Here is a 14,961-nt window from a genome sequence, read left to right on the forward strand (position 1 = left end):
TGCCTGATAAACACTGACCAACATTATTTATTTATTTAAACAGTTTCTTGACGTACCAGCCCATCAAAATTCACAGCGAGGTTAGCCAGATCGTTGTAAACCTTGACTGTTGCAAACCCGTTGGTTTCAAAGCAAGGCTTACTTTACTTTATGACCTTTGTCTGTTTTATATGTGCCCCATGTCTAAATCATTACAGGCTGCGCACAGACAGCAGGCCTATGTACTCAGCCATATCCCCTCGTCATTCCTCTGAGAGACTGAAGATGATTTAATCATCACACCACAGGCGCTTTGTAGATCTGAGCACACACTGCCTGTTTCCCAGGATTAGTTGCTCCTCACAGCCAAGACCATGTTTTGTTCCTCATTGAAATGCTCTGAAGGTGTCCCAATATTGATATTGGCTGCATGCCAGTGCATGTGCCCCGATGTTTTACTGGAGGGGCAAGAGTTGCCTTATGTAATAATATTTAGTAAAATTGTTTTCTTCTTAGACACCCCTTTCCCGCCCTGTTGCACAGCCAATTTGCATTTGTTGACCCACCTGCTGAGTGGAGTATCTATTTTTTTCCTTCCCAGTCCTTGCATTTGTAGCTCAGTCTATGAATTTGACCGTGGTTACATGGCATGGTCAGACTGGTTGAAACGATAACCCCTGTGGGCTGCTGCCCTCTGTGGGTATGGCTGTGTGTACTTTGTGCTGCCAGTATTATTGATCTGCCCAGGCTGTTCCTCCTCTCCTGCAGCAGTCTGTTACTGTTAACTCCCACCTGCCTGCCTGCTTTGTCCTCTCTGATCTGCCCATCTCTCCAAGGCTCTATCTAATGAGTATTGACCGCATCTCCATGTCAGCTAGCAGTGGATAATGCTGCATTAGAAGTTATTCAGGAAAATCAATCGTATTACTAGCAAGCCTAGTGAGTTTTACAGGACAATGAGAACAATGTTTTTTAATGTAACATTTGTGAATGGTTTATGTAATTTGAGATCTGAATGGTGACTCAGACTCTAATGAGTCAACAACTTCAACAACAATTGGCATACGACCTTGTGTAAAAAGGTCTTGGTTCCATCAGTGAACCCATTGTGTCTCTACCCCTTGTACTATGGCGTGAGTGTGGATCTCTGTGGGTGTTCCCTGCAGGCTCAGCAGATGCTCTCTGCCTGCCTGGAGAAGGTAGATGTGTCAAACACAGAGGGCTACGACATCTTCATCGCTCAACTCAAAGAAGGACTGAAGAATACCTCACACGAGACTGCAGCCAATCACAAAGTGGCCAAGGTGAGTCACACTCAGCGCTCTGGGAGGAGGCGAACCGTGTCACAACTTGCCTACTAACCCATATTCATGTTGTGCTGTTATGGTGTTTTCTGCTGTTATGTCTTTCCACTGCAGATTGTCAGAATTGTCACAGATAATAGTGTTAGACAAATGCACCAAGCAGGTGTAGCGGTTCACTTCAGTTGTCTAACATAACACATCTCTGTTTGTACTGTGACACCGCAAGTCGTCAATCACCTGTTAGAGAGTATGCCAGAGGTTGAACAAGTTTGTTAATTGACTGTGCAGCAGTGCAAACATTAGGAAATTTGCTTTTGATTATTCAAAACTTGCCAGCTCTTATTAGTCGGGCTGACAGTCAGTTACTGTTATTTTGCTCGCAGCAGTCAGACTTACACGAAAATGCATTACGTTTAATGTATAGTGTGCGTAGCTCGTTGACACATTCTAATCAGTGCTATGCTAGGGAGCTGATAGAGCAGTGTCTGCTGCTGGGCCAGAGCTGTCATCTCCTGTGGCTGAGGTGTTGCTCAGATATAACAGCTCTCACGCCAGGGAATGCCAGTTCTTCAGCAGTGTGTAACAAAGTCAAAGGAGACTAAAGAGGATGCTATTTTAATTAAAAGGTACTGAGGGATTGAAATGGGAATGCTAATTTTAGGTATTTAGTCTAGGCCTATATGGTGTCTAGGGCTGTGACGGTCATGACATTTTGGGTGACGGTTATTGGCCAAATGAGTGGTCACAGCAATTTGGTTACCTTTGTTTTTTAATTTTTAATTTTAAACTCATTTTGTCCTCCTGACTGCATATGCTGCCATAGAAATGTAATGAATAGAACGGGCGTCCCCGTTCAAGTCAATGATCGTATAATGGGTGGACTGGCGGCCATTGCGAGTGTAGCTTTTGAAGCAAAGCAGGAAGTAAAATCAGGAAGTTTACAGAGGGCTCTAAATTGATATGTTTAGTTGGTAGCACTCCCAATTTTAAAAAGGGGGAAAAAAGAAACATACAAAATAAGCTAGGAGCACCACATGAAATGTAATTGATTGAGATACAGCTTATATTGGGTCTATATGAATTCTAGCTACTTTTTGTTGTGCCCGACAAACAGCCCGACAAACACATTTCTAAAATGTTGATACAATTACCTGTCAATGAAATTAGTCATTTGTGGAATATTAGGTTTGTACATCGAGTAAAAACACTATTTTGGTGAATTACACTGAATTTAAAAATTAAATAAATCATAATAATCAGGATTGTGATGACAACATGTGTTCATTGCTATGATCATTGATCTCCTGAAGAAGATATCCCTTTTCTTTTCAGTTTGTGCCCCCAAATGTTTGGATATACTGGTAAAGTTACCAGGTTGTTAGCTAGTTAGCCAAGGAGGTAACATGACTGAACAAAGTGTAAACAAATGGTTAATGATGCGCGAGTAGTTTTAGAATGGCCAATGAGATGGTTTAGGGATGTAAAAGCGGCAATCAGATATTGGATCAAAATGTTGCGCCGGTAATATGGGTCAGATCTTTAAAAGCAAGCCGTGTACGCTGTAACGGTTGTGCAACCATGACCCTAACAAATCTGCACTTAGTTGTTTCTGAGTGCCCTAGAGAAACACGCATCTGGGATATTTAGTTCATAGTCACACAGTGCTCCCAAAATAAAACTAGTAGCACAGCCAAATATTTTCTTGCATATGTGACCAACTTGGTCGCACTTTAGTGCACTGAGAGTTCCCATCAATATGTTTTGTGATTTGTTCATTCAACTGACATTACAAAAAATAAATCCCATTGCATGAGCCACATAAGTTCATTTGAATGAAAATGATGCATTACCCTGAAAATGATTGAATCACAATACCAGGCAGCCATTGCGAGGGTACCCATGAGTTTCCCAGTCAAAATGCCGGTGTTAGAGGTTCCTAGCCTTTTTTTATTCATTCTATTTTTATGCGACTCAACTACACGGGTGCCCGGCCATCCTTCTGTTTGTTCCACACAATTTTTTTAAAATGTTCATGATGTTTTATTTTATTTTCATGACTGTTTATCGTTAACTGTCGATGACAAGTTATACGGTGATTGTGCCAGCCCTAATCGTGTGATTTGTAATTTGGTAGCCTTCTGCTTTCCTTGATATCGTGTTGCTCTGTGGATGGATAAGTGCGGTTTTGGTTCTAGCAAAAACGGTGATTCTTCAATCGGCTTATAATTTCCCCACACACTCCCAAACCAGTTTCCTTTATGTTCAGTGCAGGTCTAACAAAGAGGAAAGACTGTGGTTGTGTGACATTGCGTTTGTCTCTTTGATTATGCGTACATGCGCTCTCTTTCAGTGCCGGTGAGATCCTGAGACCTGACTGCAGTCTGCGACAAAGAGCAGAAACTGCAGACCTCATCGGCATATTTAATAGCCAGAGCAGGGGGACGAGCACCGCTTCTGTCCCAATGCCCACTCTGTGTAATTGAACCTGGGCTAAAACAAATCAGAATGTCAATCTTAAAATCACCCCCACCTCCCTCAATGCATAGTTTGGCCAGAAAGCTATCGGTGTGTAATGTGAAAGCCAAGGCACTGGGAATTCCCTATTTACTCACCCCTTTACTTCCTCCTCCAGAATTGGATGTGTATCTCCTGGTATGTGCTGGGCTGCCTAGGGCTGAGGACGCTGCCTTACCACTGCCTCTGTGGGCCTCCCTGCCAGTGTGCTTCTACAGCAAACCATCATCCATTACACTGACTCCAATTGGAGTCCAATCTGCTAGTCACTGGTGGATGGTGAGGCTGGTCCAAGTTCAACATTAGCCTTTGACTCCCCACGTGTGACACACTCGATGTCTAATATATATGCGTCCTGCCTGCCATAAAACGCCCACAAGAAAATGATATTTGTTCTTATACAAATTTTTTATGAACATCTTAGTTTATAAATCCATTTCCGTCTCACCATTGTTCTCTGCCTTTCCCTCGTATATTGTTGTGTTCCTGCCATGCAGCACAACACCCGCCCTTTGGCTATGCTCCAAAGATTTTAAACACACCTCTGTAGAGAGATTAAGCTCTCACTCACATAGGACTGGGTGACCTACTAGTTCAGTCTTATTTAACAGGGATGTGTGTATCTTTGTAAGATAATCTTGTTCTATAACCAGTGAGTTACTCCAGACTAGGGCAAATGTTCAATTTCAAGAATAAATAACTTTTCTCCTGGGTAACGTGGTATTTCCCGCCAAAACAGGAAGTGTCGTTCTAAAGCATGTAATTCTAAAGCAAGAGTCATCAATAATCTTGCAAGGTTTTGTTTTATGATAGTTAAATAAATCAACACCTGACAAAGTAGAATGTTGGACAAATACACTTAGGCTAGCATACATTGGGCGGCAGGGTAGCTAGTGGTTAGAGATTTGGACTTGTAACCGAAAGGTTGCAAGTTCAAATCCCCCAGCTGACAAGGTACAAATCTGTCCTTCTGCCCCTGAACAGGCAGTTAACCAGCTGTTCCTAGGCCGTCATTGAAAATAAGAATTTGTTCTTAACTGACTTGCCCAGTTAAATAAAGGTAAAAAAAAATATATATATATATTTATGCCACGGCATAAAATACATTTAAATGGCAACATAAACTTTGTGTTGATGTTGAAGAAGACACCCAGTAGGCTACGAGCTGAAAAGGGATCTGTGCAGCACAGTGGAGGAAGTGAGGAAGATTGCACATAACTTTAGCAAGTCGGAGGTCTGTGATGGAAGAGTGGGAAAGGGCTCATGTTCAAATTGGACTGCAGCACACGTTTGGAACAGCCTGGCCGATATGGTAGATGTGTGTACCGCAATACTGTCTGCAATAGCATGGTAGGAGAAGCTGTCCCTCGCGGCAATTTCTGCTCGAATTTCATCCGGTGCTTACATCGCCTTGAGGTAAGACTGCATCGTTCTAGAACGTTTTGCCGCTAAACCCCCCTGTTCTCTTGCTGAAGCCCCCTCTATACACTTGCATTGCATCACTTGCATGGATGTAGGTCCGGATGAAACAGGCTTCAATTTTGCCCTTGCAGATGTAGTTTTCTTCCTCGGTGGCATTAGTTTTATTGAAGCTTTACGCAGGTGAATTAATAAAAGTAGGTAGGCCTACCCTACAGTGGGAAGCCAGATTAAGACATTGCATATAACAGTTCCGTTTCACATCATGCTGTCCATATAAATGATATATTGTAATTTACCGGTTTATTTATCCCGGGGAATGGGTTTGGTAGGGAACTGTCTGAAGTCTCTAACTCGGTTCCCACTATTAAACCCTACCCCAGACATGACTCTGTTTACTCATGCACGTTATTTTACCACTGGTTCCATAGCTTCCATTGCTGAGAACCATGGCAGAAGAATCCTCTCCACTGGCCTTCAGTGCCAACCAGCACTCTGTTACATCAAAATCACTTTGCTGTTGCACTATTTCATTTAGCGCCCAGTGATTTATCTTGGTATACCGTGACGTACCTATATTGTGAATGTTTTTTTTCTTCTCTCCCTTGTATTAAAATAAATACACCAAGGCCTGATATTGGAAGTTTACCAACGTCCAACCTCTTTTCCTTCTTAACTCACAATCATGTAACCATCCACTTCTGTCCCAATAATTAATTTTCACTTTCCAACTGACCTCACATAATTGCATACATTGTATAATATATAGGAAATAAGGCAAACCATGGTTGTTTCAATTTTATTTGTACCAGCAGGGATTGGATGCGGTACTACAAAAATTCAACTAGGCTCGCTGGACACTGCTCTATCCTTTTCCCTCTAACACTGTCTGTCCCTCTCCAGTGGGCAACAGTGACGTTTCATCTTCCACACCATGTGCTAAAGTTGGTCGCCAGTGCCATCGTGACTGAGCTGAAGAAGATCAACCAGAACGTCGCTGCCTTGTCTGTGGCCTCGTCCATCATGGACAGGCTCTCCTACCTCTTACCAAGTGCACGGCCTGAGCTGGGGGTGGGCCCAGGGCGCTCTGTAGATAGGTGAGCAGGACCTTAAACCATGACAAATCCCATAATGCACCAGAGGCGTTAAAATGACTCAAATAACCTCATCTCCCCAATACTAATCAGATGTATTTCCTTCCTTTTGTTTTTCCTGTATTTCTTTATTGTCAAGTTTGACCCTTGCGGTCTGTCTTTCAGATCATTGATGTACAGTGAGGCAAATAGGAGAGAAACGTTCATGTCGTGGCCCCATGCCGGGTACAGGTGGGCACAGCCTGACCCCATGGCCCAAGCAGGATTTTACCACCAGGTAGGCAGTGTAAGGACACCACCTCTCCCATCATCTCTCCCTCTAATGCTTGCATAGTGAAGAAAAATGTACATTTGATCCTCCAATTACATGTTTATCATGCACGCACACACTAGTTTGCATGCAGTTTGAGACCCAAGTTGCTGCATGGCACATTATTGCTGATGCAGTATAAAGAGCCATAATTTCTGTACATAAAGTGTAAAAGATTAGCTTTTTTTAAATATTGTGTATGGCTGAGCCTCATGATGCTTGGCTTGGAGTTCCTTCTTGTTGTGAAATTCCTTTTCTCTCTCTGCAGCCTGCCTCTACCGGTGATGACAGGGCAATGTGTTTCACATGCAGTGTCTGCCTAGTGTGTTGGGAGCCCACTGATGAACCATGGTGAGTCACTCATTAGTGCCGAGCGATTAACCAACATTTAGTTAATTTTGGGGATTATAATAGAATTTAGGTTCAATTACTTGAATTCATTAATTTCGGGGCTGTTTTTGTTGTCCTAACGATTCGTTCTCTAGAGAGAAATCCAATCATTCACAAGTGAAATCAACTCTTGAGCTATGTGAGATGCTGGTGCTGTAGTTTTTATTAAGCAAATATTCAGCCTAGTTCAGCGCAGAAAGGTGGTAATTAACTACAGTCACCATAATCCATTGCACCATTTTTTTCAGTCTCGGACACGGGTCAGAGGGGAAGAGGCGAAGCGAGAGGTTACACTCTTTAACAAAATCTGTCCAAAATAATCCCAATGCATTTCTATTGGTTTATTTTGGACCTAACCTTGCCTTTGGGACAACGACTCCCATTCTCAGGGTGGGCATGAGCATCTCGTCATTATATACAGATCTCTGGACGGGCACTTTTAAAAAGCTCTAAAATCATTGTAATGTCATTATTTTATATTGCCTTTTAATGCATTTAAATCAAATCTCAAACCGTGACTACTTTTAAATAATTTAACTGAAATGGAACCGACCAAACAAACTACTAATCACTCAGCACTCTCTCTCTCTCTCTCTCTCTCTCTCTCTCTCTCTCTCTCTCTCACACACACACCACAGAACATTCAGATCGCACATTCATTTACCTCTAAACAACATAATGACCATGACCTCCGCCTTCTCGTCAGGTCCGAGCACGAGCGTCACTCCCCCAACTGTCCCTTTGTGAAGGGTGAGCACACTCAGAACGTGCCCCTGTCCGTCACTCTGGCCACCAGCCCTGCCCAGTTCCCCACCCCCGACGGCTCAGATAAGATCGCCTGCTACGGCTTCGGCAGCTGCCCCCACTTCCTGGCAGCCGCCACAAAGCGTGGCAAAATCTGCATCTGGGACGTGTCCAAGCTCATGAAGGTAAGGCTGCGCGGCGTGGTGGGAAATATGATACAGTGATGACAACGTGAAGGTTTCATCTGGCCCTAGGGGAACTGGTGAAGTCAATATTTCAAAGTAATGTCATTGGGTAAAGAAGTAGAGTTTTGCTGATGTCTGCCTCCATGCTATGCTTTTGGTGTGTGTCTGGGTTGCATGAGCGTGAGTCCTGGATGTCAGACTTTATTGAGATACATAAAACTTATGAAAGCATGAATAAATAATACATGTATCTCTATGTGCCTGTTGTTATTTCTCATGTTTGATTTGACGATTCATGATTGGTTTTGCTTTCCCTTCAGGTGCACTTGAAATTTGAAATCAACCCCTACGACCCGGCGATCCTGCGACAGCTGATTCTGTCTGGGAGCGAGCAGGCCCTGGGGACCCAGGAGTCCAGGAGGCCCACCTTAGCCTGGCTAGAGGACTCCTCAAGCTGCTCAGACATACCAAAACTAGAGGGGGACAGGTACTACTGGACACACTCTATGCACACCTAGTCAATGAGAGTTTAAATGGAGTTGTGTTAAGTGTATGTGTAAAATAAAGGAAATCTGTTAGGACCTCTTTTTCTTTGTCTCTCTGCCAGTGATGACCAGTTGGAGGACTCTGACAGTGAAGAGCATTCCAGATCAGAGTCCGTGACGGGTATGAAGTCACTCTTCAAATCTTCTTATTCTTTCAGTCCGTAGACTACTTTCTAGGTATCCATAAGATGGCCTATCGCATTTATTTGTGTCTTTCCTGTTCCCAGGCCACCCGTCCCAGAGGGAGAGCATGGAGGTGAGCCTGGGTGTGACAGCGCTCAGCGTCCTGCAGCAGCCAGAGAAACTCCAGTGGGAGGTTGTGGCCAGCGTGTTGGAGGACACAGTCAAGGACCTGGAGGAGCTGGGTGCTAACCCTTCCCTGGCCCAGGCCAAGGCCGACAAGGCCAAGGAAGAGCACCACAACATTCCTTTCCCTTGCCTGCTGGCTGGAGGCCTGCTCAGTTACCTTGCTGCCCCACTCCCCTCCTCCCGCCGCTCCATGGACGGCCCCCTCAGGACTCAGGGCCCCGAGCCTCCCCATGTCGTGCCTGACCAGGGCCCCATGGAGATAGAGTCCTGTAACCTCACTCCCTTGGAGCTGGGCTCGCCCAACTCGGCCGCACCCACCGTGCGCAGGACTATGCCCGTGCTCTTGCTCTACAGCTTCAAGGAGTCGGAGGAGAAGTCGTCGGGCAAGGTGTTTGCCCAGATGAACAATCTAATGAGCAAGGGGCTGCATGAGGAGGGCTTCTCCGTGCCGCAGATCATCGAGATGGAGTTTGACACCCACGAGCAGCTGCTGCTCCAGGACCCGCCCATTACCTACATCCAGCAGTTTGCAGACGCTGCCGCCAATTTAGCCACCCTGGACGGGGACAAGTGGAGCTCGCTTGCGCCGCGGCCGGGAGCCCTGGTGCAGTGTCTGCGGCTGCCCAAGCAGCTGGAGGAGGAGAACCTCTACGTGGACTCCATCACGCCCTGCTCAGACGGCGTGCACCTGCTGGTGGGGCTACAGCCCTGCTCTGTGGAGTCTCTCAGTGCCATCAACCAGGTGGAGGTCCTCAACAACCTCAACCGCCTCCACTCAGCCCTCTGCAGCCGCCGCAAGGGAGAGCTCCAGCCCCTGCCCACACTGGCCAACGGACACGAAGCCCTCGCCTCCGCCTCGCCCCCTCAGACCCCACTCATCCTGCCCCCGCCTGACCAGCAGCAGCAACAGCCGTCCAGGGCCCTGGGAGGCTGTGGGGGTGGAGGCTACCTGGCCCTCTACAAGCTCAACTACTCCACCCGCATTGTCACTCTGGAGGAGGAGCCTATCAAGGTGCAGCACATCAGAGACCCTCGGGACGCCGTCACCTCCCTCATCCTGCTTCCGCCAGACGTGCTGGACGGGAGGGAGGACGACAGCGAGGAGGCCTCAGAGGAGAAACCTCAACGTGGGTTTAAAAATGGCTCTGGCTGCGGCCATGGGTCTGGCAGTGGGCCAGGGACTGGTACCAGCAGCACCAAGGTGAAGCAGGCAGATGTGGCTGGACTGGGCCACCTGGTGATCACCACTCAGGCAGGGTACATAATGATCCTAGACCTTTCCACTTTGGAGGTCCTGGCCAAAGTGGAGCCGCCCAAGACGGATGGGACGGTGGATGAGATTGACCCTTTCGTCTCTGTCACCTACTGCTCCGGGACTGACCGCCTGTGCGCTTGCACTAAAGGTGAGGAATGACTCAGAGTCTAAGGCAGATTCCCCAGGTTTTAATTGTGCAGATGATGTTGTACTATCATTGTAATAATCTGCCAACGCCTGGATAAGTGATTACTATATATGATACAACAATGAAAAAAGATGACCTGTGTGTGTGAGACATGTGAGCGAAGCCTGGAGGGGGTAATGTGTTCTAGGGAGTCAGGTTTGTTTTTGAGCATTTGTGTGGCTTGGTCCACCAGCTGTTTTCCAGTCTGTGCTGCAGGCTGGCATTTATTGAAAGTAGAAAAAGAAACAAGTGGGGTTTTTAAATCATTTCACTATTGGAATAGTATCATGAATTTTTGTAGAATATCATATATTCTAAATAAATGTTATTATTTTTATGTTTTTACTTGCGTTTTTAACCTGAGCACTGCTGCGCGAGGGAGAGAGGCTGCTGCGCTATTGCTGCAGCGGAGCCGGTGTGTGTGTGAGATTGAAGTCTGCAGACGGAGGGAGGTAGAGAGAGATGCAGTAGCTAAGGCAACTTGGCTTCAGCCAAGACTAGCTAACTTGTAACTAACTTTGCATTATGGTTTGCAAGTACTCGGGTAGTGAATTGATGTTAGCTTCAGCTGTAAGGTAGCAAGGAAGTTAGCCTACAAAGCTGGAAGTTACTGTAATGTTTTGCAAACAGTAATTAATAGTTTCTACATGGCGTGTTGCATTATTCAAGTATCTTAAATTGTATTTATTTTTTTACCCCTTTTTCTCCCCAATTTCATGGTATCCAATTGTTTAGTAGCTACTATCTTGTCTCATCGCTACAACTCCTCTACGGGCTCGGGAGAGACGAAGGTTGAAAGTCATGCGTCCTCCGATACACAACCCAACCAAGCCGCACTGCTTCTTAACACAGCGCGCATCCAACCCGGAAGCCAGCCGCACCAATGTGTCGGAGGAAACACCGTGCACCTGGCAACCTTGATTAGTGCGCACTGCGCCCGGCCCGCCACAGGAATCGCTGGTGCGCGATGAGACAAGGATATCCCTACCGGCTAACCCCTCCCTAACCCGGACGACGCTAGGCCAATTGTGCGTCGCCCCACGGACCTCCCGGTCGCAGCCAGTTACGACAGAGCCTCAGCGCGAACCCAGAGTCTCTGGTGGCACAGCTGGCGCTGCAGTAGAGCGCCCTTAACCACTGCGCCACCCGGGAGGCCCTATTCAAGTGTCTTAACTACTGTGCAGCATGAGTGTGGAGCTAGCATGAATTTGGCCTGCGGGTGATTAAAAAAAATTCTAATAATTTGGACATAAGACTGTAAAAACCCCAGCAAATCAGCTCCAAATTATTTTAATTTAGAAAATCTGTTTCAAAGTATTCCCAAGCATAATAGATAGATATGCAGTTGAAGTCTGAGGTTTACATACACCTTAGCCAAATAGATTTAAATTCAGTTTTTCACAATTCCTGACATTTAATCCTAGTAAAAAGTCCCTGTTTTAGGTCAGTTTGGATCACCACTATATTTTAAGAATGTGAAATGTCAGAATAATAGTAGAGTGATTTATTTCAGCTTTTATTTCTTTCATCACATTCACAGTGAGTCAGAAATTTACATACACTCAATTAGTATTTGGTAGCATTGCCTTTAAATTGTTTAACTTGGGTCAAATGTTTCAGATAGCCTTCCACAAGCTTCCCACAATAAGTTGGGTGAATTTTGTCCCATTCCTCCTGACAGGGCTGGTGTAACTGAGTCAGGTTTGTAGGCCTCCTTGCTCGCACACGCTTTTTCAGTTCTGCCCACAAATGTTCTATGGGATTGAGGTCAGGGCTTTGTGATGGCCACTCCAATACCTTGACTTTGTTGTCCTTATGCCACTTTGCGAGTGTGCTTGGGGTCATTGTGCATTTGCAAGACCCATTTTTGACCAAGCTTTAACTTCCTGACTGATGTCTTGAGATGTTGCTTCAATATATCCACATAATTTTCCTGCCTTATGATGTCATCTATTTTTGAAGTGCACAAGTCCCTCCTGCAGCAAAGCACCCCCACAACATGATGCTGCCACCCCCGTGCTTCACGGTTGGGATGGTGTTCTTCGGGCTTGCAAGCCTCCCCTTTTCCTCCTACCATAATGATGGTCATTATGGCCAAACAGTTCTATTTTCGTTTCATCAGATCAGAGGACATTTCTCTAAAAAGTACCATCTTTGTCCCCATGTGCAGTTGCAAACCGTAGTCTTGCTTGGCGGTTTTAGAGCAGTGTCTTCTTCCTTGCTGAGAGGCCTTTCAGGTTATGTCGATATAGGACTCGTTTTACTGTGGATATAGATACTTTTGTACGTGTTTCCTCCAGCAAGGTCACAAGGTCCTTTTGCTGTTCTGGGATTGATTTGCACTTTTCGCACCAAATTACTTTCGTCTCTAGGAGACAGAACGCATCTCCTTCCTGAGGGGTATGACGGCTGCGTAGTCTCATTGTGTTTATACTATTGTTTGTACAGATGAACGTGGTACCTTCAGGCATTTGGAAATTGCTCCCAAGGATGAACCAGACTTGTGGAGGTCTACAATTATTTTTCTGAGGTCTTGGCTGATTTCTTTTGATTTTCACATTATTCAAGCAAAGAGGCACTGAGTATGAAGGTAGGCCTTGAAATACATCCACAGGTACACCTCCAATTGACTCGAATGATGTCAATTAGCCTATCAGAAGCTTCTAAAGCCATGACATCATGTTCTGGAATTTTCCAAGCTATTTAAAGGCTCAGTCAACTTAGTGTGTAAACTTCTGACCCACTGGAATTGTGATACAGTGAAATAATCTGTCCGTTAACAATTGTTGGAAAAATTACTTGTCATGCACAAAGTAGATGTCCTAACAAACTATAGTTTTGGCAAGTCAGTTAACAGTAAATGTGTTGAGTGGTTGAAAAACAGGTTTTAATGACTCCAACCTAAGTGTATGTAAACTTCTGACTTCAGCTGTATGTGATTGTATACAAACGTAAGCAAGGTTTGAAAATGTTTTGGTTAAAAATATATCTGTGCTTCTTGTTGTCAATTTGCAGTGTACAGATTATTTGTAGTTTATGTTACTGACCATCTGACCATATATCCACAGTAAAACGAGTCCTGACCATCTGCTCAAGAAATGAATTGGCCTGTGGCTGAATCGAGTTGATGATCCCTGGGAAAGAGCTAGAAAAGAGTGGAGCAGCCACTGTGCACTCGAGCTAGGGGATTTCAGCTGCACTTTCAATCAGTAGATGATGTGAGGCTTGTTTGACAGAAGTACTGAATGTAACAAATTCGAGTACAGAACCGTTTTCTTTCATGTTCTGGTATGGATAAAGTATAGACCTTTCGGTATACTGTGCGACACTTTATAGCCTTCTCCTCATTCAGCATAAAAAATAAAAAAAATGCATTGCATTATTGAACTCTCCACTTGCTACACACATTGAGTCACTTTGCCACTTGGTTTGGCCAACATAAACTACAAGCTACATGAAGGCTACCGGTCGTCACTAGTTACCAAATCAAATGTATTAGTCACATGCGCTGAAAACAACAGGTGTAGACTTTACAGTGAAATGCTTACTTACGAGCCCCTTCTCAGCAGTGCAGAGTTAAAAAGCAAGTAATAATAAAGGAAATAGTGAGAATAAAAACGAGGCTATATACAAGGTGTACCAGTACAGAGTGAATGTGCAGGGGTATGAGGTAATGAATCATTTAAAGTGTCATGGAAAGTATTCAGACCCCATGACTTATTTCACATTTTGTTACAGCCTGAATTCAAAATGGATGAAGTATTTTTGTCCTCACTCATCTTTGCAAATGTATAAACAAATAAAATACAGTAGTATATCTAATTTACATAAGTATTCAATGACTTAATACTTTGCAGAAGCACCTTTGGCAGCAATTACAGCTGTGAGTCTTTCTGGGTATGTCTCTAAGAGCTTTCCACACCTGGATTGTGCACATTTGCCCATTTTAAAACTAAAAACAAATTATAATATTATAATTTTTTTCCAAAATTCTTCAAGCTCTGTCCAATTGGTTGTTGATCATTGCGAGACAAATCTAATTGAAATGGAAAGACCTGAACATGGTTAAGTAAAAACTGTAATTAGGCCACTCAGGAACATTCATGGTAGATTTGGCCTTGTGTTGTAGGTTATTGTCCTGCTTAAAGGTGAATTAATCTCCCAGTGTCTGGTGGAAAGCAGACAACCAGGTTTTCCTCTCGGATTTTCCCTGTGCTTAGCGCCATTCCATTTCTTTTTTTTATCCTGAAAAACTCCCCAGTCCTTAACTATTACGAGGGGCGCCAGTGGTTAGAGCGTTGGGCTAGTAACTGAAAGGTTGCTAGATCGAAAGCCCGAGCTGACAAGGTAAAAATCTGTTGTTCTGCCCCTAAACAGGCAGTTAACCCCCTGTTTCTAGGCTGTCATTTTCAATAAGAATTTGTTCTTAACTGACTTGCCTAGTTAAATTTTTTATAAGAAAACTTATAACATGATGCATCCATCACTATGCTTGGAAATATGGTGGTTATCAGTAATATGCTGGGGGCAAATCCAACTCAACACTTTGTATTCAGGACAAAAAGTGAATTGCTTGTTGCCTTGTTGCAAACAGGATGCATGTTTTAGAATATTTTTTTATTCAGCACAGGCTTCCTTCTGACGTTGTAAATTAGGTTACTGTTGTGGCGCCACTACAATGTTGTTGAGCAGTCCTCCGTTTTCTCCTATCACAGCCATTAAACTC

At 44.5% G+C, this 14,961-nt stretch overlaps 1 protein-coding gene across 20 annotated transcripts in view; it reads left to right on the forward strand.

Moving 5' to 3' along the window:
* LOC139411172 (baculoviral IAP repeat containing 6) overlaps positions 1-14,961 on the forward strand; it is a 158,844-nt gene that overhangs the window by 7,891 nt on the left and 135,992 nt on the right. For 16 of the 20 annotated variants that reach the window (XM_071157089.1, XM_071157148.1, XM_071157191.1 and 13 more), the window contains exons 3-10: positions 1,146-1,283; positions 6,120-6,313; positions 6,476-6,596; positions 6,889-6,971; positions 7,717-7,939; positions 8,260-8,426; positions 8,547-8,605; positions 8,712-10,196. In XM_071157089.1, coding sequence (XP_071013190.1) covers positions 1,146-1,283; positions 6,120-6,313; positions 6,476-6,596; positions 6,889-6,971; positions 7,717-7,939; positions 8,260-8,426; positions 8,547-8,605; positions 8,712-10,196 — 2,470 coding nt within the window. The remainder of the gene's footprint in view (positions 1-1,145; positions 1,284-6,119; positions 6,314-6,475; positions 6,597-6,888; positions 6,972-7,716; positions 7,940-8,259; positions 8,427-8,546; positions 8,606-8,711; positions 10,197-14,961) is intronic. The other 4 variants (XM_071157122.1, XM_071157229.1, XM_071157263.1 and 1 more) reach the window with 1 other exon arrangement.

This window comes from Oncorhynchus clarkii, chromosome 1 (assembly GCF_045791955.1).
Source record: "Oncorhynchus clarkii lewisi isolate Uvic-CL-2024 chromosome 1, UVic_Ocla_1.0, whole genome shotgun sequence".
In the NCBI taxonomy this organism is placed as follows: domain Eukaryota; kingdom Metazoa; phylum Chordata; class Actinopteri; order Salmoniformes; family Salmonidae; genus Oncorhynchus; species Oncorhynchus clarkii.